The sequence below is a fragment of the Amborella trichopoda genome, chromosome 13 (assembly GCF_054954075.1).
Source record: "Amborella trichopoda isolate Santa Cruz 75 chromosome 13, AtrichopodaSantaCruz75HAP2 v2.0, whole genome shotgun sequence".
Taxonomy (NCBI): domain Eukaryota; kingdom Viridiplantae; phylum Streptophyta; class Magnoliopsida; order Amborellales; family Amborellaceae; genus Amborella; species Amborella trichopoda.
Genome location: NC_142348.1, coordinates 524,450 through 550,124, shown reverse-complemented (window position 1 = coordinate 550,124; position 25,675 = coordinate 524,450). Strand labels below are relative to the sequence as shown.

Below are 25,675 nucleotides of genomic sequence, written 5' to 3'. Positions count from 1 at the left end.
GAAAAAAATCACAAGAAAAAAGAACAAAAAGTGCATATACGAGTATTCTGACACATGCTCATTAACACAAGAGAAGAAACGATACGAGTATTCTGGCACAGGCTCATCAACACATGAGAAGAAACAACACCCACAAAGGGTCCCTCTCTTTCTACAAAGAAAGACTTATTTATTTCATCAAATTCAAATCCAACTTTCTAAAAGATAACTATAACTCTCTATTTCATCATCTTCACCTATGTAACCTCTAGTTTCAACCCAACACAAAAAATATAACATTCCCTTTAAAATAGGAAACAAAATATATTTCTTACAAACTAAAAATAAACACCTTTTACCCCCAATTAGTACAAGAGATAAAATTTTCTAAACGTGACCTCCTATCCTCAGTCCTACCAAAAGAGATCTCATCTCTTGGTGGTAGCACCCTGCATCCTAGTCACTAAATTGTATTTTTCATTCCCACCACTAACACTTTAAAAAAGCTAACTCCTAATCTATTTGAAAAAAATAGGTAAGGGCCTGTTTTTCCCATTAAATTACCTTAAAAAAAAAAAAATCCAAAAGATAAAAAAATAACCTACTTTCTTAAGAAAATACAGACCACAAAATAGAACTCAACCTTCCTAAATCAACTCATAAAAAACAAACTTTATCAACTAAACTAAAAAAACTCATATCAATCCTATTTCTAAAAAAAGAATTAACTCTAATAAAAAATAAAATAAAAATTTTATATAATTTTTAAAAAATAAATTAAAATTTTGTAACAATCAGATTTTCATAGATCCCCTCTTCCATTATCCAATCGATCGAAAGCATTACACCAGCCAAAGGTTTAGCAACGTGGACGAGAAGGAGCCCTGTCTCTCTCTAAGCAAGAATCAAGAACAAAAGTTTCTCTCTCTAAAACACCAAAAAGGGCCCTCGTATCCTGTTACCACCTCGCTATGTTTCATACACGCGTGCATGGTGATACAATACATAACACCGCAATTAAGTCGCATCCTATTCGTTGCACAACTATTATTGCTATTAAACAAATAGTGACATAAAAAATTAATCTCCTACTAATAATAAAAAGACAAGAGCGTTATTTGAAAGGGACGCTCTTGGATGATCCCCTTGCATAAGCACAACAACCTTTATGACGTGACATAAATTTTCTAAACATCTCTCTCTCTCTCTCTCTCTCTAGGAAAATTCTCATAACACACACACTCTCTCTAGGAAAACTCTCTCTCTCTCTCTCTCTCTCTCTAAACAGAGTTCAAGAAAATACTTGTTATAATATTAATAGTGGATCAAAACTGTCTCTCTTTCTCTATCTCTCTCTCTCTCTCTCAACAGAGTTCAAGAAAATACTTGTTATAATATTAATAGTGGATCAAAACTGTCTCTCTTTCACTATCTCTCTCTCTCTCTCTCTCTAAACAGGGAGTATGTGTCTCTCTCCATCTCACCGACTGTGTCATGTGGGTATTTGATAAAGTTGAGATGGACGTGTTTGTTCTTCTCGAATCTGTTACTGTACGTCTCCTCACTCAACCCTTATATATTCATGCTTCCCCCTCCACCTCCTTCTCACATTACCTCTCTCTCTCTCTCCTAAGTTCCCCTCCCTTTCTCTCTCCTAAGTCCAGGCCTAACATCAAGCAGGTGAGCGTTTTATCGGCATTTTTCTTTCTTCTCGACAGAGAGAGAGAGTAATGCAAATAAGGTGTTTTTAAGTTTACTGAAAGTTGGGGTGTGTTGCAGGTGTTGCGGTAATGGCTGTTTCTGAGGAAAATGGAGTTCATGCAACAGACACTCACTATAATAAGGTACTTTTTATATTGGTTCATAGAATCAACCTACAATTCATTTGCAAAGCTGCCATTCTAGCTTGTCAATGAACAAAACCGAATTGCTTTGTGGAGAGAGAGAGAGAGAGAGAGAGAGTTTTTAGTTATTGCTTTAGAGAGAGGAGAGATATGTGAGTTATTGATAGTTGAATATTGTGATGTTGTTTTATACATGAGAAGGGTGGCGCTGAGTTTGGAGGAAAGAAAGAGAGAGAAAGTGAAATGTACACAAGAGATGGCTCTGTTGATAGGCATGGAAGGCCAGCCATAAAGGCCACAACTGGGGGTTGGAACGCTGCAATTCTCATATTGGGTATATGCCTCTCTCTCTCTACAATCTCTCCTTCCTTCCTTTCTAAATAAATGCTCAAGTCGCTTGATTTGTAAGCACCAGTCAGGTTGGTTACCATTCAAAGTTCAAACAATAAAAGAGTGAATTATGTAGGAAACAAAAAACAAAATGAGCCAATTTTGAATTAAAATTACGCACCCGACTTTTTCTTAATTAAAAAAATGGTCCTACTGAAATAAAATAAAATAAAAAGCAGCTTGGACTGAAGGATAATTTTGAAAAAAACATCTTCCATATAATTTTTGCTCAAAATTAGCCTCTCTTTTTTTTCTTCTTCTCATGTGCGGCCACAAATTACTCAAAAAAAAAAAATAAATAAATAAACTTTACAAGGGATGGTCCTTGTCCACGTGGATGTTCTCACTAAAATTTGTTTTTCTTCCAAGTGGGATCTCTGTCTCTCTAAGAAATGGGTAGTTTGAAGTCAATTTTTGTCCTTGTCTGTGTGTGTTTTTTTGCTTGGAGTTCATCATGTTTTGGTCTCTTTAACTTGTGGGCTATGAGCATTTGGAAGTTACGGGTCTGTCTCTCTCTCTCTCTGTGTCTCAGCCACAAATTGAATTTAGTGTTGTCATTTCTTCTGAACCACAAATTGAAATTGTGAACAAACAGTGAACCAAGGGTTGGCAACGCTGGCTTTCTTTGGAGTTGGAGTGAACTTGGTGCTGTTTTTGACACGAGTCTTGAAGCAAAGCAATGCGGAGGCAGCCAACAACGTAAGCAAGTGGACAGGGACTGTTTACATATTTTCATTGGTTGGAGCCTTTCTAAGTGATTCTTATTGGGGGAGGTACAAAACATGCGCCGTTTTCCAGCTTATTTTTGTCCTTGTAAGTATAAAACACCACCCCCCACTACTTACTTCTTTTTTTTTTTTTTTTTTTTTTTTTTTTTTTTTTCATTCTATATATATATATATTTATTTATTTGTATTTACTAGAGAAAGAGAGAGAGAGACTTGTATCTATTCCCTCCATTTTTTTTGTCTAAAATATTGGGAACCTTAGAAGATAATTTTTGAATTTGAGTTTTGTGGCACTGACATCTAAATTGGATAAAATTTGAATTTTGCGTTGCATCTAACCCTCCAAACACTTGAGACATCATTTTGTTCAAGTGGGACTACAATTGAGAGTTTTTATATTGAGGCTAATTTATAGGTCAAAGAGGTTACATCCCCTGAATTTTAACTCCTAAAATTACTCCTAGAACGGGTTTTATATTCAAGCCCTCAGATGTTGCCATGCGGGCTTGGAGATCTACACCGTCCACCAAAATTGAGTCCGGTAATAATAGTACTCTAAAGAAAAAATAAAATAAATGGTTCAAATATTTTTTGATTATGTTTACATATTAATAATCTCCATTATATATTCCCTAAAAATTAAGACCAAACTCTATTTCAAAAATAAATTATTAAGGGGCCTGCATTCCTATACGTGAGTCCGTGGGCATATAGAAACCGTACCGTGTCCCTTATCAGGAGTAAATAGACAGTATATTCTTATCAGACTAAAAAAAGTATTATAGCTTCTTTTCTATCTTTGAGTTTCGTCTTTCCATTTCTCTTTTCACTTTTAATTTGGACGAATAATCTTTTTTCAAGAAAAATAATATTTTTTGTTTTTCAAAAAAGCAAGATAGATGATTTGAGCACCGTGTCCAATCCACAAGTGTGGTCAATTTTTTGTGCATGCTATTAGGATTATAGTCCGCACGTGGCACACACAAGCCACGTGTTCAAAGATGGCGACCGTTCCAACATGTAGCCTTGTGGGTTGGGAACGGCAAAAGAGGGATTTTAGGTAGAGACTAGAAACATATAATGAAAAAAAAAAAAATTGCTTCTTTGATAGAGAGGTACACCGTTTTTTTTAGTTAGTTATCATGTGTGTATATATATAAACACACATGGTAACAACTAAAAAGAGTGGTGTCTATATATATATATATATATATATATATATATATATATGGATATATGGATTTAAAGATTTATTATTGTTTGATCTTGATTGAACAATTGGGAATGAACTGTAAACGATTCTCCAAACTAATGTTAATCTTAGTTGACAAGTATTAATTAATATGTAAAATTGTTATCGCTTTACTCCTAGCCATTTTATTAAATAAAACTAATTTCAAATGATTAGAGATCTCCATACATACATGCATGAAGGCATACCTATTTTTCATCTACCGTCTAAACCCAAAACTCGTAATAAAATATGTTTTGAGAATTGTAACATAATAAGTTGAGAGAGAATGTGTGTGAGTTTCATGGAACATCAATTTTTAATTTATAAATATGCCTAATGAAAATTTGGAAGGCTTTGTTGCTTTTATTCTTTCCTTCATTTTTCTCATTTGCATGTTTTGAGTCATGTTATTACTATAAATGCATGCTCTATTTGCAAATACCCCCTTTTGAATCTAAATTTAGTGACCTTATTTTTGCTCTTCCCTTCTTTTGTTGACAGGGACTGGTGATGCTATCTATAATCTCTTATCTTTTCCTTCTCCATCCTTCTGGTTGTGGACATGTGGGTTCCCCATGTAAGACCCCTTCAAGCATAATAATTGGGGTATTTTACCTCTCAATTTATCTAATTGCCTTAGGTAATGGAGGATACCAGCCCTCCATAGCCACATTTGGGGCAGACCAATTTGATGAGGAGGACCCACAAGAAGGGCATGCAAAAGTGGCCTTCTTTAGCTATTTCTACTTGGCATTGAACCTTGGATCTCTCTTTTCCAACACCATTTTGGGATATTTTGAAGATGAAGGGAAATGGGCTTTAGGGTTTTGGATGTCTAGTGGGTCAGCCTTCATTGCCTTAGTATTGTTCATAGGTGGGACCCCATGGTATAGGCATTTTGCCCCTGGTGGAAACCCTTTGTCTAGGTTCTCTCAAGTAATGATTGCTTCCTTCAAGAAATGGAGGGTCGAGGCCCCATCTCGTGATTCGGAGCTCTTTGAAGTAAATGGCAAGGAGTCAACTATAAGCGGCAGTAGAAAGATCCTTCACACCCACGAGTTCAAGTAAGTGTAAGCAAGAGTGTTTCTTCTTCCAATCATTCTTACAATGTAAAACAATATGTGCCCATTTTAAGTTTAGGGGAGTTGGGTCCTCGTACATTTTTATTTTATAGGTCCTAGTACACCTTTATTTTATATACGTGTGGGAACCAATAGCCATTCACTCAAGATTGGATGTTGCTTGTTGGATACTGCTTGTGAGCTGATAATAATGTCACACATTAATTGCAACTTAAAAGGAACAACGGATGTTGTATATGACATGACTTACTAACAATCGTCTAATTAAAATGAGATGGTTGTCGGTTGGCTACCATATAACACAGATTATATATATCTGATATAAAAGTTCCCCTTTTAGTACATCTCGATTAATGTAATAATTGAAACACCGGCTCGTGCTTTTTTATGGCCAGCTATGCTCATTATGTTGATCTTTCTCTTGATCTTTAGGTTTTTGGACAAAGCGGCCACCGTAACCAAGAAAGATTTCACAGAAGATCGATCCACTCGTGATCCATGGTTCTTGTGCACCGTAACACAAGTAGAAGAGGTAAAATGCATTCTAAGACTACTTCCCATTTGGCTTTGCACCATTATCTACTCGGTGGTCTTCACCCAAATGGCCTCCCTCTTCGTAGAACAAGGAGCAGCCATGAAAACTGACATCATTGGCTTCCACATCCCTCCCGCAAGCATGTCCATGTTTGATATACTGAGCGTTGCAGCTTTCATTCTCTTTTATAGAAGGTTTCTCATCCCTTGTCTCCATAAGATCATAAAGAACTCTAAAGGGATCACTGAGCTTCAAAGGATGGGAGTTGGATTGATCATCGCAATTATCGCTATGATATCAGCTGGAACCGTTGAGGTAATGAGGCTTAAATATGCCACAGAGGTTGACAAACCAAGTTCTTTAAGTATACTATGGCAAATTCCTCAATATGTACTAATCGGGGCCTCAGAGGTATTCATGTATGTTGGGCAACTAGAGTTTTTCAATGGCCAAACCCCAGATGGACTAAAGAGCTTTGGTAGTGCACTTTGCATGACTTCAATTTCTTTTGGGAACTATGTTAGCAGCTTGTTAGTCAGCATTGTTATGGACATCACTAGGAAGGACCATGAGGCCGGTTGGATACCAGGAAACCTCAACAAGGGCCACATGGATAGGTTTTACTTCCTCTTAGCAATTTTAACGGCTGTTGATTTCGTTCTTTACGTGATATGCGCCAAGGGTTACCGCCCAATTTCGCTCGAGATCAGAGATGAAGATGAGGAAGATATTGAGATGCACCGGGTAGTCTAGACCATCCTCAAACTTGGCATAACTTTAAGTAATTATGTTACAAATGTAAGAATGATGCAAGGTTTGTACTTGCCATTCAAATTAGGCATGATATGCCTTAATTTAGTTGTTACCTCAGGGTGCTACTGTTTTCATGGTTCCTTTGGACTGGTGCATGTACAGAAGAAGAATGTAGTGATGTCACAACCAAGGGTAACATTTGGATTCCCACCCAAATTTGTGAAGTGGGTTACCCTCATATTATTGTATTCCTATATTAAAATAACATGGAATAATAACTTTCCTTTGATCTCCATATGTCACTTTTGCACCTTTGCTATGACATGCCCCTAGCAAATTTTCTGCAAAAGATCAATGAACTTGCAATTTTATTTACCAATAAGAAAAGAAAAAGGGAATCAGGGATAACAATGGGAACATCATGAAGAAGAAGAAACGAATAAGTTACCATATCATGCCTAGCTGACCTCTGTAGTGTTCTCCGCAACCATGTAAATGGTTTATTGATCCCTTAAGAGAACTATTTTCATTTTTAAAGCCAAAACACTATAAATCCCAAAGGAAGCATGCCATCCATTCACTCACTCGGGTAAAGTTCTAAGAATATTTTAAGGATCTCATATTTTGGGATGTGTCCTTTTGAACCTAACAACCAACCACAAAAAGAAAAGAAAAGAATAATTACTCTATGTCACCATAACCATATGTGCCTCGAAAAAAATAAGGTCCTGAGATTCAACACAACGGGGCATATAAATTATTTGTAACAAAAAGGTTATACCTTTTTATAGGCTGTGAAGAGTTTAACCATAGATAATCTCTTAACCCTTCTATCAAATAAGTGGAAGATTCATTAAATTTTAAAGCATTACCCGGACATAAATTGATATGCTTTCAATGCCAAGAAAAAGTATCCCATCCCACCCATCCCATGATACTTAACATCCAAAAAACCGTCAAATAAAATGCATCCCAAGATGAAATATCATAAATACAGCCTTGTCCTGGACCATCGCAAGGAAAATGACCCAATTTATGATTGCCAAATCTAAGTGTTTAGGAACTCAAAATCTAACTCTCCCAAAAAAAAAAAAAAAAAACTCTAGTAATTTTAAAATGGATCTCAAAATTTCAAGGAGAAAAAACTCCTCCTATATAGCTCTTATGCCTGAGGTAGTAACTGTACATTGTGCTTCATTTGAAGTACTATGCGCGAGCTCTTCTTTAAGAAATTTGTGATGAATGCCAACAAAAAGTTTCAAATATTCTATAGAAATGAAATAAGCACTTATCCAATATATTGCATATTCTAAGCTACCTGTGCCTTTTTACTTAGTATTTTATTCTTTGTAGGACAATCCTAAATATTTATTCCTTTTCCTTGTCCTTGTCCCTTAAAGTGAAAATTGGCCCCCAAGATGGGGATTTTTCTTCTCCTTTTTGGGTGGGTGAGATGGGTCTTGGACCCTAGTGCTACGTCACATTTTTCACAACTACAAATCCAATAGGCCAAATCCTTTATTTGTGTTTCTCCATCACATCGCACATTCGTTTTCTATGCAATGCTTATACTGAAATAGTGTTACTAGTGTAGTAGTGAAAATAACCAGCAAGAACCATCAGCATTGACAGCAGCAACACATATTATTGCTACTAACAGTGTTGCACTATTTTGCAGCATCAAAGCGACAAGCACCATTTGATTTCCACCCCAAATTTCAATTTGGGCCGTTTTCAAATTTTGCCAACACACTTTTGAGTTTGATTTTTTAATTTAAATTTATTCCCAATAGCTATTGGGCCCCTTTTTTATTGATACGATGACTTAACCCCTACGATAGTCTTTTGAAATTTTCAGAAGGGATTGTCTACAAAGAGATTACCTATCTTTTGTACATGAAGATCACAATCCAGTGAGTGTGAATGATTGTGACCTCCATATACAAAAGATAAATGGTCTCTTTGTAGACAATCCCTTTCAGATACGATGTACCACATGTGCATGCTCTTTAAATTGGGGCACTCATTTCATATCTATTCTAGTGCTGCTTTCTCTCATTTCTTGAAAGGAGTCCCATGTGCATGATTAGAGAACTTTCTAATCATCAGGTTATATTTTTGTCACTGTTTTAAAGAATGCAACTCCTTAGCAGATACCTTGGCCAGATATGGAGCCTTTATACCATCTCTAGTGCTAACCAAAGCCTTTTTGTAATCGCGCGATGAATTTAAGAAAATGTTCGAATGATTTTCCAAAAAAAAAAACAAAAAAAGAAGCAAACAACACCTCCATAAAAAGATTGAAATTCCAGTTGTACTACCCCTACAACATTTCGCTCCTTTTGCTTATGCATACGATTTGAATGGATTGTTCAAATCAATGTCTAGAAACCTGAATCGATAGGGTGTACTTGGTCATTCAAGAAATCTAAGTTTGCTTTAATACAAGAAGGTCACAATTACCCATAGCCTGAAATCTAAAAGTTTGGGATGTGTCATAAAATTTAAATTTTTTTTATTTTTATTTTTTAAAATTTTGAATCTAATCAATACGATGCCCCATAATACCATGATTTTAGATTCAATGGGCTATAATTAACTACGACCTCCTTTTATCAAAATAGTCATTTTGTATATTTTTCCTTTATAAAACCAAATAAAAGAAAACTCAAGATCCAATATGACCCAATATATCTTATGATTGGACTTCTGAGCCTATGGTAGTTTTACACATGGGATATTGTAAAGATTCTAGCCAGGGCTGATCAGTTAGCTATAATTAACTACGACCTCCTTTTATCAGAATAGTCTTCTTGTATATTTTTCCTTTATAAAACCAAAAAAAAGAAAACTCAAGATCCAAATATGACACAATATATCTTATGATCGGACTTCTGAGGAGTCTAAGGTAGTTTTACACATGGGATATTATAAAGATTCTAGCCAGGGCTCCATGAGGGCCGCATTTGAAGTAAGCACATGGCTAAAATCGGGTTCAGCCTCTTGGGTCGGTAATCACAGATGCAAGCGTACATCATCATGGTCTGTTTTGGCCTCAAATTCTTGAGAAAATTATACACAAATTTTTAAATAGTATTTGAAATGAGATTGTTTACAAAGAGACAATTCACCTTTTGTATAAGGAGGTCACAATCATTCTTTTCTTTTAGATTCTAAAATGAATGGTTGTAAGAGTATCATTGATTATACCGTTTAAAAAAAAAAAGAATCCCGGACTTTGTGGCTCACCCCAAACCATCCAATTTGACATCTAATGAGTGGGAATAGTTGTGATCTCCTCATACAAAAGATAGATAGTCTTCTTGTAGACAGTCCCAATCAAAATTCCTTCTACAATTGATACAATCATGAATTATTGCTTGGTGCATTTGAAATTTGGCCAAGATTAGCTCAACAAAATTTTTAGAAAAGCATGCCAAATTAAACAAACTAAAAAGGTATGGGTGGTGGCTCCCATATGGATGGGTATTTGGCATATTCTATTGAGTAAAAAATAGAGACAAATAAAGAGGGCTAAAGTGGTAACTTGGTTTTCATTAAAAAAAGAAAACCACGATATCGATTTCTACTTCCCCACTTAAAACCCTAGAAATTGCAAGACTCTTATATATCCATGTGACACCCAAAAGAGGCACTTCCTATGGCCACCCAAAGAGAGCAAGTCACAATCCATTAGACCTATCATGTCCCCTTATAACTAAATCATATAAGTGGGTGACACCCAAAATTGACTCCTCTAAGCTTTAAATGCCACAAATTACTAGGTAGGGGCCCCACTTTGAAATGGGTTCCACGTGGCATCCATTAGGAGGGATGGGGTCCACTTTGCATGGTTGTGTAAGTGCCATTGAAAATAATTATGCTACTAGTTTATTGTTTTTGTAATTCTAATGGTCCACCATTACATTATCATTATAAATTTTAAATCATGTCAAGCTTGAATTGAAACACATAATTTACTAAGGCTCTAAGCCCAAAAGACTCAATTATGTGGAGTACCCATGCAGAGTTTTATTTTCTTGGAATAGATCCTTCTTCAGTTACCCTAAGGATCACCACCACTTGACTTATTAATGGGGTTTGTAAGGAACCCAATGCCCCTCTACATGTGTCCCATGCTGATCAGTTATTTGGTTTGGAGAACAACATTAGTCAGTCCATGAACTATTCGCTGGAAAACATTTATACCCCTAAACAATCAAATTAAAGCACACTTCAAAAATTCACCAGATCAAAAATCTCAAAACGATCAACCTGACTTCAAGATGTATGGACATAACAAAATAACAGATTTTAAGTTTTCGAAATAGCGCATGCATTTTTTGAACCATCAATTTTCAAGATCTGATTGATCTACACTATTTTTAAGCTTTAAATTTTACAATTAGATATGAAAATAAATTTTCATACCATCAAAAAGATTTCGTGAAACAACATCTTTCGACACCATTTAATTTGATTGTTCAGAGCCTCAGCCTTATACAAACCACACCCTTGTTTGTTTGTTCAAAAATTTGGAGAAAGTTGCTTGGGCCCATGTAGTCCACTACCTCACAAGAAATCCTTATAATTATTTTGGAGACTCTCCCTCAGAGGAAAACCTTATGATTATTTTGGAGACTCTCTCTCTCTCTCTCTCTCTCTCTCTCTTGGGGGATTGGAGAAAGCCACTAAGCTCCAATAAAGTCCAGTGGCTCGCATGAAGAACTTATACTTGGCTTAGACCATCGCACAGGAATAACTTGAAAATGATTCAGACACTTGTATGTGGTTTAGACCATAACCTCCAAGCACAAAATTACAATATGATTAAGACACTTGCACTTGGCTTAAACCTCCATGTTCCTGTCACACTTGAGTATCCCACTTATCGCGCTCTTGACAACTTATAACCAATTTTATTTCCTAAAATTAGGGCAGCTCCTTTTTACCCAAATCTTTATTGAGGATAAAAAGGATTTCATGGAGTATTTAAACACTCACTCCCCCTTTGGACAATATCGTTAAAACAGTCGAACCACCTAAAAATATTAGTGAGACGGTTAAATCAATATTTTGACCAACTTAGGTTTACTTTTTCAAAAATTTTGCTAAAAAACACTCAAATAGGTTTGCAACCTTCAACAAGCGATAATATTTTAGTAATTTGACTTAAGTCAATGACTTAAATGCTCCTACTTGTTCAAGGTTGGAAACCCAATATATGGTTTTTTACAAATGAATATTGGTTAGTCACGCGAGTCAAAATACTTAAATAACCCAACTTATTCCAAGCACCTAGCCTAAAACAAGATTTTTTTTAATGAGAACATGCTCAAAGTTTGCAACTATGGGTATTTAGACCACATTTGGATACCTAGAAATGTGTATCCAAGAGACCCATTTCCATAAAGACTAAGCATTTTCGCATTTAGATGCCATTTGGAGATAGAATATACATATTTTAGTGGATATCTATCTCCATGTTCTGAGGCCAATACGTGGAAATGTATAATATTAACATTTACCATTCCTATATTAATGGTATTATAATGCAAATAATATAATATTATCGTGTAGGCTGTTTAGATCACATCCGGTAGAAATCAAAGAAATGTAAATTTCTTGTTTGGATTGCTTGCAATATCTTTTTTTTGGAAATACAAATGCTTTCTCTCTTTAAAATTTTTGAGATAGTTTCTCTCTTTAAAAAATTTCTCTAAAATTTTAATACACTCTTTCAAAAACTTAAAATTTGAAATTCTCCCTCTAAAAATTTTGAGATAGTTTCTCTCTCTAAAATTTTTATATACTTTCTCTCTCTAAAATTTGATAAAATTTCTCTCTAAAATTTTGAGATACTTTCTCTCTCTAAAACTTAAAATTTGAAATAGTTTCTCTTAATAAAAATTTTCTGATAGTTTCCCTCTCTAAACAATTTCTAATAGTTTCTCTCTCTAAAATTTTCAAGTAGTTTCTCTCTAGAATTTTAATGTGCTTTCTCTTTCTAAAACTTAAATTTGAGATAATTTCTTTTTAAAATTTTAAGATAGTTTCTCTCTCTAAAAAAGTTTAGGTACTTTCTCACTCTAAAATTTGATATGGTTACTCTCTCTAAAAATTTTAAATGCTTTTTCTCTCTAAAACTTAAATTTTGAGATAGTTTCACTTTCTAAAATTTTCAAGTAGTTTCTCTCTCTAAAATTTTAATATACTTTCTCTATCTAAAACTTAAAATTTGGGATAGTTTCTCTATCTAAAAATTTTAAAATAGTTCCTCTCTCTAAATATTACTTTATCTAAAATTTGATATAATTTCTCTCTAAGTATTTCAAGTACTTTATCTAAAATTTGATATAATTTCTCTCTCTAAAGTTTTAAGATATTTTCTCTATCTAAAACTTAAAATTTGATATAATTTCTCTCTCTAAAAATTTTAAGGTAGTTTCTTTATCTAAAATTTGATATAGTTTTTAATCTCTAAAATTTTAATATGCTCCCTCTCTAAAATTTTAATATGCCCTTTCTCTAAATGTTTTGAGCTCTCTCTAAAAAAATTTAGATAGTTCCTATCTCTAAAATTTAATTTAGTTTCTCTCTCTAAAATTTTAAAATACCCTCTAAAATTTAATATTTGAGATAGTTTCTCTCTCTAAAATTTTAATATGGTCACCCTAAAACTTTAAATTTGATATAGAATCTCTCTCTAAAATTTTGAGATAGTTTTTCTCTAATTGTTTTTGTATATTTGCTCTCTCTAAAATTTGAATTAGTTTCCTTCTAAAATTTTAATATGTTTTCTTTCTTTTAAATTTAATATAGTTTTTCGCTCTAAAATTTTAATATTTTTTTTTGCTCTTCAGCAGCAAAATGGATCATTTTCATAAAATGTCAATTCCAAGTGGAATTGAGATTTCCAAAATTTAGGCTTAAAGTGAGTATTCAGGAATCCCACGTAAATCTCAATTGCAACGGAAATGTTAAGCGAACCAAACACGATTGGCCTAGCTTTTCTAAGAAAAGTGACTCCTGTAAATCTGAATCCAATGAGCCAAACGGGCTCTAATGGATCTTGTTTTAGCAGATTTAAAAGGATTGCGAACAAACACTTTGTTTCATCAACTCATAATGCTCTTAGACAGTTGTTTGCGGCTGGTTTCTATGATATTTAGGGCCCTTTATATTCTGGTTTCAAGTATCCTCTGGTAACTAGCAAGTTATTGAAGAAAGCGCAAAGTCTTTATTGTGTAGCATACTCCTGAGAGAACATGCTACACACTTCTACTGCTCCTGAAGAACCACACCACACACTTTTTTTTTAACAATAGTGAACTGGAGCACATTATACATTTATTCAGATCTGAAATTTTGAGATCCACTTCATAATCCACCCCATTAGCATTGTAAAGAGTATACATGTGCGTTTGCGCAAGCACTCGTGCGTGCATATTATATATATATATATATATATAACCCCTCCAATTCCCAAGATTTCAAATATAAACCCTCCTGTTGGCATTCTATCCCAAATTAAATCTTCAAAGACCCCCTTCTGTACAATACAGCCCACTCTTCTATTTTTTTCTTCTCATTATATACCCCTGTAAATTTCTTTTTTCCTCCTAAGTCACCACTACACCAAACCACAAAATATGGTGATCTCTATCGGCCATGGCTGCTCTGGTTTTGTTGATTGAATCATTTGTTTCATTGTCTTGTTTGAAGGTGCACTGTTAAAGACTTGTAGAGAGTAAAGACATTTAGCAGAGGTTTCAGACATAGGAAAAGAGAGGCTTCCCATTGTAAATATCCGTTTCCGTGATGCCCAGCTTCTAGTTTTTGCACAAAATTTCCAGTGTTTCACATTGGCTTATGGAAGAGAGAGAGAAAGTTCCGAAGCTGACCCTAAATGATCAAATATCATTTCTTTTGAGACCAACTTATTTTGAGTCCCAAACTCATGCTGAGTGCATGATCTGCTTCTTTCTTCCTCTTCCCTTGTGTCTCCATCTTTTATATTAGCTCTCTCTCTCCCCCTTAACAAATGCTCACCAAGCAAAAACCCTCGAGTCTTTTCTTTCATTTTCTGCTCTTTCCCATATATTTCAGGACTCATCATCCCTTGCTCCATCAAAAATACTTCCTTCTCTCACCAAACACAAAAGCCCTGAACCATTCTCTAGCTTGCCCAAACCTACAATACAGGGGCACTTCTCTCATCAAATGATAAGATGTCAATCTTATATTGCATAAGAAAAGGTCACCTTAAAAATCCACTTGAACAAGGATGTTCTAACATCAAAAAACCCTATAGTTGATCATCTCAAGATGTAGAGATATAAAAAAGTAAACATTTCAAGTTCTAAAATTTGTACATCTAGTAACACGTTATCTAGACTGTCAATTTCATTTTAAATTGTTTATAATTATTCTCAATCTAGCGGCTGTCACTTGATGTGACAGTAAAAGGCTCGGGTAGCCAACACAAGAGTGCGGGTTCGAATCCTAAAAGGATTTCAAGTTCTAAAAATTGTACATCTTGTAACACTTTATCTAGACCGTCCATTACAACATTTTAAATTGTTTATAACTATTCTCAATCTAGGGCCGTCACAGTAAAAGGCTCAGGTAGCCAGCGCAAGAGCGTGGGTTCGAGTCCTGACAGCGCCCACTCTGCGCATAAAAAGCCAAAGGTTACGACCGTTTCCAGCTAACCCCTCCCAGGACCCTGCATAGGCAGGACCAACACTGGGTTACAGCTTTTTTATATAACTATTCTCAATCTACACCATTTTGGAGCTTTAAATTTCATAATTATAATAGAAAATACATTTTTTTTTTAAATCATCTTAAGGGTTTCCGACATTGGAACTGCAGTTTTTAGCAAGATTTAGAAGTGAGCCTCAATGCCTACTACAAACCAGCATTTAGATACACTTCAAGCCGCCATAAGATTTTCTCGAGATCAAATTCTGCCCATGTACCTACAACATGATTTCATTTGAGTAATCAAAGCTTGAAAAATATTTATGCTTAAGTTTCACAGAAAATCATAATTTCTCATGAGCATCATGGAACAAGAAATGTCGTACATAGAATTAGAGTTGGCTGGGCAAAGTGGAGATACGCAATCAAAATTTTATGTGATCGCCACATACCAATGAAGCTGAAGGGATGTTCTATAGGGCAACTATGAGATCAACGTTGCTTTATTGGGCGACATATTGGCGGTTAAGACAAAACATACCTATAGAATGAGAGTAGCTCAGATGAAAATGTTGAGATGGATGAGTGGCAAGACAAAACGGGATAGAATTCAAAATGAATACATTTAGAAGAACTTAAGTGTGGCTCCAATAGGTGATACGATGATAAAAAGTAGACTTAGATAGGCTAGCTGTGTGCAGCGCAGACCCAGTACAACACCTATTATGAGGTACGAGTTGGTTCTAGTGGATGACTCAAAAAAAGTACGGGTTACGCCTAAAAAGACATGATTGAAAGAAATGAATAAAAAATATGGGGACTTCTAACCTCACTGATGGCATAGCCCTTGATAAAGTAGTAGAATGGTGAACCAAGATTCGTGTAGCTGACCCCATATAGTTGGGAAAATGCTCAAATGATGATGATGATGACCATGGAACAAGAAATCCAAACCCGATATCGTAAATATTGACAAGAAGCCCTTCAATATCCAGGAAACATACCCACACCCAATAGTCTTATCCAAAAATCTTTAAACGCTTTGCCATTTGTCAATTCCCAGGTACTCAAGTTGAAACATCATTTCTTATGCTTGTTTCCTTTTCTTTTTCTTTTTTGCTATTTTTTTCCCCTTTAACCTCTCTCATTTTCCTTCAACTTTTACAGGCAATGCATGTTTAGGTCTACAAGAATAAATCAACATGTTCTCTTTCTACAATGCAGAAAAGCCCTATAAATAAAATGAAATGCAAGTAAAACTCTTCCTGACTTTTCTAGGATTCCAATAGTTTCTTTCTATCAAAATTTTTTGATAATTTAAAAAAACGTAATAAATCATTGGTAAGTACTATCAATAGAAAAGATTACCACTCTAGGATAGCATGCTTCATCCTTGGACGTTCCGAACTTGGATGTGGTGAGAGGACTCTTTACGCCAGATCGGTTGTGTACCACTCTGGACAAGGGTGACCTGCTCGCCCCCTTTCATCAAGCCTTGGCTCTAGTGAAACACAATTTAGAAGACAAGTGATAGAGAATTTAATAAATGAAATAAGAATCAAAACCAGATCTTTCACAAAAATATTGAACTATACAAAAAGACTACGGTACTCGAAAACTACTTCATTACCAGCAAGCACGAGAGGGCCTTAGTAAATGTTTCTTCTGCATCATTTGAAAAATGCATATATATGGGATGCACTCCATGATAAAGAGCCAGCCTGTGCTTTATTCTTTCTCTGGAAAACATATTAGGCCAAAATTTTATTATATAGAAAAAGACAGAACTGAGGTCTGTGTCAATTTCTAAAAATGTATATATGCATGCATGCATCCATGCACTGCGTGTATGTTTATATGCATGTATAACCACGAAGTAATTCACTACATAAACATAGTTTCATCCACCTCACACATTTGATTGGAAAACCCTAGTCACCTAATAACAAACTTTTTGCAAAAAAAAAAAAAAAACATACCAGTCAGTTGAAGCCCATAGATAAGAAAAGTCATTTTGGGGAGAAAACTTACACATTTGTGAAAGCAAAGATCGGTGCAAATGGTCGATAGTGGCTCAATAATATGGCCATAGATCCAGTTCTTGTGAAGACAATGATGGGTGTTCCAAGCGTGTTCGCCATTGTAGTTGCATGAAATGCAAACATTGTGCCCATGTGACTCTGTTTAAAATCCTCCAGGTCAAACAATTCCTAAAAGATACACATGCACATATGCACGTGCACGTGCACCGACACACACAAAGAAACACACGCACACACACAAGCATAAAAAAAAAAGGAAAAAAGAAGAGATGTTTCAGTCCCGATATAGTGAATTCAGAATAAGTAACCACCTGGAAGGTACTGGTGGCGACTGTAAGCCTTGAACCATTTATAAGAGTTGTTTCTGTTCTCAAAGCTACTGTGTGCATAACTTTCACAGCTTTCAAGGGATACCTGAAACCATGAGGCAACAATCAGAATGGGTTTCAGACTCACTCCCAGTCATACATATAACATTCATCATAGCTCCTTAAAAGACTCCAATAAAAATATGTCCATGGATAGCAAGGAAGAGTCACTGCTACACTAAAACATTGTATATGAGAGTTTTATTTAAATCCATTGTGTACATAATGGGGTGTATGCAATGCTCCCGCTATGCACCAGAAACTATTAACCGAGAATAATAAACTGTTAATTGTTTCATGATGCAGACTGAGACTGACAATAACATCTGGACAAGTACTTTTAAGAGAACTCAATTAAGAAGATTTGAGCTCAATTGTCATGTAATTGACAGCAGAAATCAATGTCTTCAGGTTCTCCAATTCTCCAGTTGTCACCCATGTGACAAATCATCTATTGAATCAAATATTAACAAGAGGCTCAACAAAAGATACTCGAGAGCAAATACTGATTTAATGAAAACTGCATAAAGGACCCAAGAGTTTACATGTCAAAAAAGGATTAAAGAGTTCTACAAAATAAAAAAGATAGGGAGAACCTACTTCCCATGTGCCGTTTCACCAGACAACATGATTGCATCAGTGCCTTCTCGAACAGCAATTGCAATGTCAGAAACCTCAGCCCTCGTCGGAGTTGGGTGGTTTATCATGCTTTCTAACATGTTGGTTGCGACTATCACTGGCTTCCCCATGCTACGACACCTTGTAATGATTTCTTCCTGATTAACCATTAGGGCATGATAAAATGGCTTTCAAATATAGACAAGCATAAGAGAGAAGCACATAATAAATTATCCCATAATTAACTCGTAAAGGTATTTGTGAACTGCCACAGTCGAAAAAGTGTGGCACCCCCTCATTTCTCCATGATTTCAGATGTTTGAGAAATCAATACCCTGCAGATCCGTTTGTTTCCCACCTATATCATAGATTGAAGAAAAAGGATCTCGAGCCATAAAAAGGCTCCATCTTGAATGTCATCACATGTGTCCTGGACAATCAATTTCAAGTGGAGCCCAGTACAGTTAGATCTAGGCTGAGAATGAATCAGATCGGCGGATCCACCGGGATCTGAATTTGGATCCGAAAAGTATACATGGGATCCAGATCCGGATCCAGACCTGAACGGATCCAGAATATTCGAATCCACATCTGGATCCGAAAGGTATATATGGAATCTGGATCCGATCGGATCCAGAAAAATTGTTGTATACATTATGTAATAAAATAATATATAACAAAAAATACTATACAATATATATTTAAAAAGTACTATAGAATATATATTTATGTATATATATAAAATAACATATAATATTTTAATAACTGGGTCAGATCCAGATCGGATCCACCTGTACTCATATCCGATCTGAATTACTATTTGGATCAAAGATTTCGATCCAAATCCGACCTGTCAGATCCAAATCTTGGACCCATACCTAGATTCGGATCAGGTCTGAAATTCTCGGACCGGGTAAATTCTCAACTCTAGTTAGATCCGCATCATTTTAGGAGCTCCTAATTAAGTTTCCCATGAAGGAAAAGGATTTGCATTTAGAATGGTTGTTGGGTCCTCAATCAATCAAGAAGATAAACTATTGTGGTCCAATGGTTGAAGATGTGAGTCCAGTTGGTTAGAAAGTTCGATCTTGTGATGCCTTTGAAGTGGCGATGATTAGTGGCCCAAAAGGTGACCGAACCCCTGATGGTGTCGATAAGTTTTAACAGGGGTTTATCTCCCCTTGGAATATACGGTTGTTGCGTTCCTTCCAAATGGTCCACAAAGTGGCATCTACCGTAGCTCTCCAAAGCAGAGCACCAGCTCTCGGCCAAGGAAGGAAGGACAAGGTGATGGCCAGGTTTTGAGGGGTCACCCAGGACTAGCCAAATGGAGAAAGATTGGAGCTCCAAATTACTGCTGCTACATGGCAGTGGAGAAAGAGGTGAGCATTGGTTTCCTCAGCCTCCAAGCACTTCACGCAGTGATTGGGTATTGGAAGGCCTCTCCCTTGGAGAAGATCTACTGTGAGAACCGTACCCTACAGAGCCAACCAGAGGAAGAGCTGGATTCTGGGGGGGCAGTTATTGTCTTAGGCACAAGGGTTACCTGGAGCAAGGGAGGAGATAGAGCGAAAGAGTGAAGCCACCGAGAACCTCCCAGAGTGGGATGCAGATCAGATGATGCAATCCTCTCCCCTCTGGGAGCTCGGCATCCCTCAACGACTGACGAAAGTCAGGATTCCACGTTCTGGGTCCACTCTCAAAGGGGAAAAGAGAGAGGATAGAAACAGACTGGTCATGGGCCAGGTGGAAGAGAGAGGGAAAATGAGCAGAGAGGGGAAAGGATATAAGCCAACGATCCAGCCATAAGCGGATACTAGACCCATCGCTAGGGTGGAAATGAATACGTTCCTTGAACAGGGTGAGTAAATTTAAAAGTTAAAATCTCCTTTTGACACAATGTTGACTTTGTTCATCGCCAAATTTAGGATCCTCCAAACTACCATTAGTAAACACATAATATATACCCACAATTATGTCTCCTTTGTCAACAGGTTAATCTACAAATACACCTACCCTTTTTTCATTGGATTTGAGACCTTTTGCATGTTTCAATCCATCAACCTTCAAGGTGACAAATCTAAGGTTTTCTTTAGTCAAGAAATCACATATCATTGTCTTTGTACTTGTGTGATGCTCATGTTCCAATTTTGTTATAGGAATAGCAATTCCTCGGGTTGGAGGTGTCATTCTCCTAACATAGGATGATCTTGCTCCAGGGGTGGATCTTTATGTGGTAAAATTCTTTCTCTGCTCATCTCTATGCTGATTTCAGTCTACTCCCCTAAGCCAATCACATCCGCTTTGGTGTAGCCAGTTACCCAATTTTTCTCTGCTTTTAAGCTCATGTCGATGTCGTCGTGCTCAAACCCATAAATGTGATCAAGCATAACATTAGGTCATTCCCTTTAAAACTTGTGTTCTGATTTACGCCGATCTCCACAAAAACTGGTATAAGGTGGATCTAAAAGCATAGATCTCATCTTATTCGATATGTGTCTGTTGCAATCTTTCTTTTTGCAACTTTTCAACCATTGCCATCATGATGCCAATTTTTTGTATATTTAGTCCTGCCCGGCATTCCCCCGGTTGCAACCTCCACCACCAGCATTCGTAGTTGCTAACCCTTTTCGAACCGTGGTCTAATACCAAATGATGCGAAAGGAAAATAGAAAATTACATCCACCCTCTTTTCAATCCGTAGACAAATAAAAAATAGCAACAAAAGGAGTAAATCAAGTCAATGGAAGAAGCTCTCTTCTTTCTTTCACAAAATACCCAAGTGTCTATCTAATGCGAACATCCCCTCTTAAGTACAAAATAATGATTAAAAGAAAATCTAAAATTAAAATCTCTCTCTCTCTCTCTCTCTCTCTCTCTCTATATATATATATATATATATATATATATATATATATAGATATATATATCTTTTCAGACTACTTCTAAACACGTCCTTTTGGACCTGCCCCTTGCCCTTTTCAATCCTTCCACTTGAACTAATTCGCACCTCCTAACAAGTGTTGTACTTGATCGGTGTCACACATGGCCAGCCCACCTAAGTCTACTCTCTCTCAATTTATTGCCTATTGGTGCCACGCCTAAATTCTCTCAAATAGATTCATTGTGAATTCTATCCCTTCTTGTCTTGCCACTCATCCATCTCAACATCCTCATCTCCGCTGCACTCATTCTATAGGTATTTTTTTTTTTGTCTGCCCAACATTCCACCCCATAGAGCAAAGCTAGTCATATTGCTATCCTATAGAACTTGCCCTTCAGTCTCAATGGTATACGGCGATCACATAAAATTCCAGTTGCACATCTCCACTTCTCCCACCTAGCTCTAATTTTGTGTGCGACATCTTCCTCGACCTCTCCATTTTCCTCGATTATCGACCCAAGATATCGAAAGTGCGGTCCTTTTTGTACTTCTTGGCCATCAATCTCAATTACTTCCTCGTCTCTACTCCTATTATTACTAAATTTGTACTCTAATACTCTGTCTGAGTCCGACTAATTTTAAAACCTTTGGATTCTAGAACATCCCTCTAAAGTTCTAATTTTTTATGACGTCGTTTTGGGTCTAATCAATCAAAATTATGTCATCTACGAACAACATGCACCACGGTACCTCATCTTGTAGGTGCCTGGTTAAGTCATCCATAACTAAAACAAAGACATAGAGGTATGGGCCCAATGATGACCCTTGATGTAGACCTATTGTCACTAAAAACTCACTCAAAATAGGTCTACGTATTTATAGGTCTATACAGACACACACACACACACATATATACATATATACATATATAGTAAACCTTACAATAGCTTGGCAGCTATAATGAATAGTAATATAGGTGGAATCTCAACCATCAGTTATTCGAGTGGTTCAAAATACATATCACTATTTTTATTTTAATTGTTTTTCCATAAATTTCATTAAGATGAAATTTTGGGTGTATATACCTAACACTATTGTGCACCATATAAAAATATTTTTAAAAAATTATTTTCAATAATTTAAAATGACCAAATTACCCCTATCATTTTTCAAGGGTATTTCGGTCATTTTATATTTTGGAAAATATTATATATATATTTCTTAATTGTGCACACTATTTTTTAGTACACACATCTAAAATTTCATTATAATCTAATATCTAGAAAAAATATTAAAATTCATATAGTGATATGCATTCTTAACCACATGATGAAGATCTGATAGTTGGGATTCCACTTATATTACTATTCATTATAGCTGCCCAGTTATTGTTAGCTTTTTCCATATATATATATATATATATATATATATATATATATATTCACGTGTTTCTCTCAAATCTAAATCAAATCTATCCCTCTCTCAACTCAATGAGAGAGCTCCATCCTACTCAACACATTAAATAAAATCCCTTTTCAAGCCCTTTCATGCCTCAAATCCTAAACCAGCCAACAGAAAATTTCAAAAAATTACACCCATGCCCTGAAAAATAAATTTTCTTGATAAATAAAATAAATATTTCTATCAGCCTAATTCTTCGGCTTCCCAGATGAGATTTATATCAAGAACTCACCCCCACCATCTCCCTTTTGTCCTATTCATGGGGCTTGAAAATAACTGCAATAAGTTACACACGTCACAGAAAATCACCATCACCTAGAACTAAGAGGATTTAACATTGTGAAGTATGATCAAACCAAGCAAAGCAAATTCAGTTTTTAGAAATGTTACGGTGAATACACATAGCATGACAAATATTTCCAGAAAATAACTCAAAAGTAACATGTTGAAGAGCAACACATACCTGCAATAAAGGAACTTCCTCAATTGGGAGCTCTGCTCCAAGGTCTCCACGAGCAACCATTGCCTGACAACAGCGGAGAGATTAGTACATCTCATGATAACAATAAAAATCCTCTTAATTACGAGGTGCAGAAATGTTGAACATGGGAAAGTATATGAACCATGAAGTAATCTCATAGGCAACCATATTGAATTCAAACCAAAACCAGTTTAATCAAAGACATAAGTTAATTGAACACCAAGCTAGAGAGATAAAGAGGAGAAAAGGAAATTATTACTAGAAAGATTTAACGCAGGAACCATACATGAACACAAGTTACTAGATAAAATTCCAGGTTAAGAACATGCTCTATGCTAATTGGCTGTCTTATTCATTGAATAAAATGTAAAGTAGCAGAGAAACCGAATCTATATGAACAATCTCATACCATTTAATTTTTCCTAGTTATTGTTACATGGAACCAAAATGAATTTCAGTATCCTGCAAGTGACTTTGGTCTCTGATATTTCTGCCCAAAAATCGTGTAGGGCGATTTTTATCAAGCAAAACTGTACATTTTTAGTAATCAGAACTATCTAGTGAGTTCAGTCGTTAACGCAACACCAAAGCCCTCAACAATGACAGTTGTTTGCTGCGCGAGTTCAGTCATTAGCGCAACATCAAAGCCCAACCAAACCAACTACATAATTTCCGGGAGGAACAATTTCCGGGAACACATGCTATGGCCCTACCTAAACCCACTTCGGACCACTGGCCCATTCTTACTCTAGTTGTCAGGAGAGGACCGAAGCCTTTTAGATTCAAATTAGCCTGGCTTGAAGAAAACTAGCTTTCCACTCTTATTCCTACCTGGTGGAACTCCTTTTCCCCCCTGGTTTCGGGTAGAGCTGGGTATAGGCTCTAAACCAAAATACAACTTCTCAAAGCCTCTCTCAAAACCTGGAGTAGTTCAATCCTGGGGAACTACTCCCTAACCAAGTCCTCCCTTCTGAATACCATTCAAGATCTAGACCGAACAGAGGAATTCAAACCTCTGTCAGCCACAGAAGCCAACCTCCGAACCCAAACCAAGATGGATTACTTCTGCACCCTCAAAAAGGAAGAACTATATTGGTTTCAGAGGTCCAGAGTAAATTGGCTAAAAGCCGGGGACCAGAATACGGGCTTCTTTCACCGAACAGCAAATTGTCGAAGAAGAGACAATACCATCTCCACAATCAAAGTTGGCAACCGTATCCTAGACCAGCTTGCGGAATCGAGTCGGCCATCCTCTGTTTCTTTCAGAAGCTCTACTCTACTCCCTTGGGCCCCAAACCTAGGATGAGCAATCTCGATTTCTTATCTCTTCCAAGCCATTGGTCACTTTGGCTAGAGTGCCTCTTCTCTAATTTAGAAATCGCGAAGGCTGTCGACGACCGAGCCAAAGACAAGGCCCCTAGCCCAAACGGTTTCCCCATTGCTCCTTTTAAGATCTATTGGGAAACCTTCCAAGCAGATTTCCAAAGTTCCGTCGATGAATTCTTTTAATGGGGAATTCTTCACAACATCAACGCAACCTTCATTGCTCTAGTTCCTAAGATAGAAGGGGCAGAGGAACTCAAGGATTTCCGACCAATCAGCCTTGTTAACTCTTTTTACAAAATTCTGGCCAAGGTCCTGGCATCTAGGATGAAACAAGTCCCCCCCCCTAATTATAGCGCCGCCTCAGTCTGCTTTCATTAAAGACAGTCAAATCCTAGACGGGGCTTTAGTGGCACATGAATGCTTTCACTCTAGGCACATGTCCAAAAAACCCGGCCTCATCTTCAAGATAGACTGGGAAAAGGCATATGACCATCTCGACTGGTCAATATTGGACGAAACAATGTCTAGAATGGGGTTTTGGGTCCTTTGGAGAAGGTGGATGAGAGTCTGCTACTCTCATCCACATTTCTCAGTCCTAATCAATGGGACTCCAAAAGGTTTTTTCCCATCCTCGAGGGGGCTTCGCCAAGGGGATCCCCTCTCCCCTTTCCTCTTTGCCATCACAGCAGAAGCATTCAGTCGCTCAATCACTCGCACCAGGAAGGCCTTCTCACCGGCTTCAAAAGCAACGCTCAAGTCCAAATTGTGTTTCATCTGCAATACGCAGATGACACATTGGTGTTCCTTGATGCGACACCAGAAGAAATTGATAATCAAAGGGTTTTTCTAAAATGCTTCGAATTAGCAACCGGTTTACAGGGGTAGCCCTCACAAACACCGAAACCAGAGCGATAATTCCAAATTGGGAATGCAAATGGAGAACTTTCCCACTACCTACCTTGGTCTACCCTTGGGAATGGGAAAACCAAAAAAGAAACAGTGGTCTCACGTGATCGGTTGGCAGGATGGAAAGGGAGATATCTCTCTCTTGCAGGCCGCACCACGTTAGTAAAAGCAACCCTAGCTAACTCCCCTGTCTACCTTTTGTCTCTTTTCCACATGCCAGCCTCATTGGCTAACGCCTTGACCAACTAATGAGGAATTTCCTTTGGTCAGGTCAGGCCAAGAAAACCAAATGCCAACTCATCTCATTAGACAAGGTCAGTCTCCCCAAACTTCAAAGA

General features: G+C 36.6%; 2 protein-coding genes across 16 annotated transcripts in view; one reads left to right on the top strand and one right to left on the bottom strand.

Moving 5' to 3' along the window:
- The first annotated feature begins 1,586 nt into the window (after nt 1–1,586).
- On the top strand, nt 1,587–6,840 carry NRT1.5 (nitrate transporter 1.5). The gene is made up of 6 exons (XM_006847622.4): nt 1,587–1,659; nt 1,759–1,823; nt 2,025–2,157; nt 2,809–3,026; nt 4,677–5,239; nt 5,690–6,840. The coding sequence occupies exons 2-6, from the start codon at nt 1,770–1,772 to the stop codon at nt 6,543–6,545; spliced, it is 1,824 nt and encodes a 607-aa protein (XP_006847685.1). The 5' UTR covers nt 1,587–1,659; nt 1,759–1,769; the 3' UTR covers nt 6,546–6,840.
- The window catches only part of LOC18437411 (pyruvate kinase isozyme G, chloroplastic), a 46,441-nt gene continuing 27,303 nt past the window's right edge, over nt 6,538–25,675 (bottom strand). For 2 of the 15 annotated variants that reach the window (XR_016047830.1, XR_016047831.1), the window contains exons 7-14: nt 23,088–23,150; nt 18,262–18,437; nt 17,605–17,707; nt 17,283–17,431; nt 16,882–16,990; nt 16,620–16,752; nt 6,994–7,190; nt 6,538–6,886 (exon numbers count right to left, since the gene is read on the bottom strand). Coding sequence is in view for 13 of the 15 variants with exons in the window: in XM_020669171.2 (XP_020524830.2) it covers nt 16,639–16,752; nt 16,882–16,990; nt 17,283–17,431; nt 17,605–17,707; nt 18,262–18,437; nt 23,088–23,150 (714 nt within the window). In the remaining 2 variants the exon portion in view is untranslated. Of the gene's footprint in view, nt 6,887–6,993; nt 7,191–14,153; nt 14,740–14,940; nt 15,274–15,336; nt 15,530–16,352; nt 16,753–16,881; nt 16,991–17,282; nt 17,432–17,604; nt 17,708–18,261; nt 18,438–22,837; nt 22,901–23,087; nt 23,151–25,675 lie in introns of those variants that run through there. The other 13 variants (XM_020669171.2, XM_088856068.1, XM_020669169.2 and 10 more) reach the window with 7 other exon arrangements.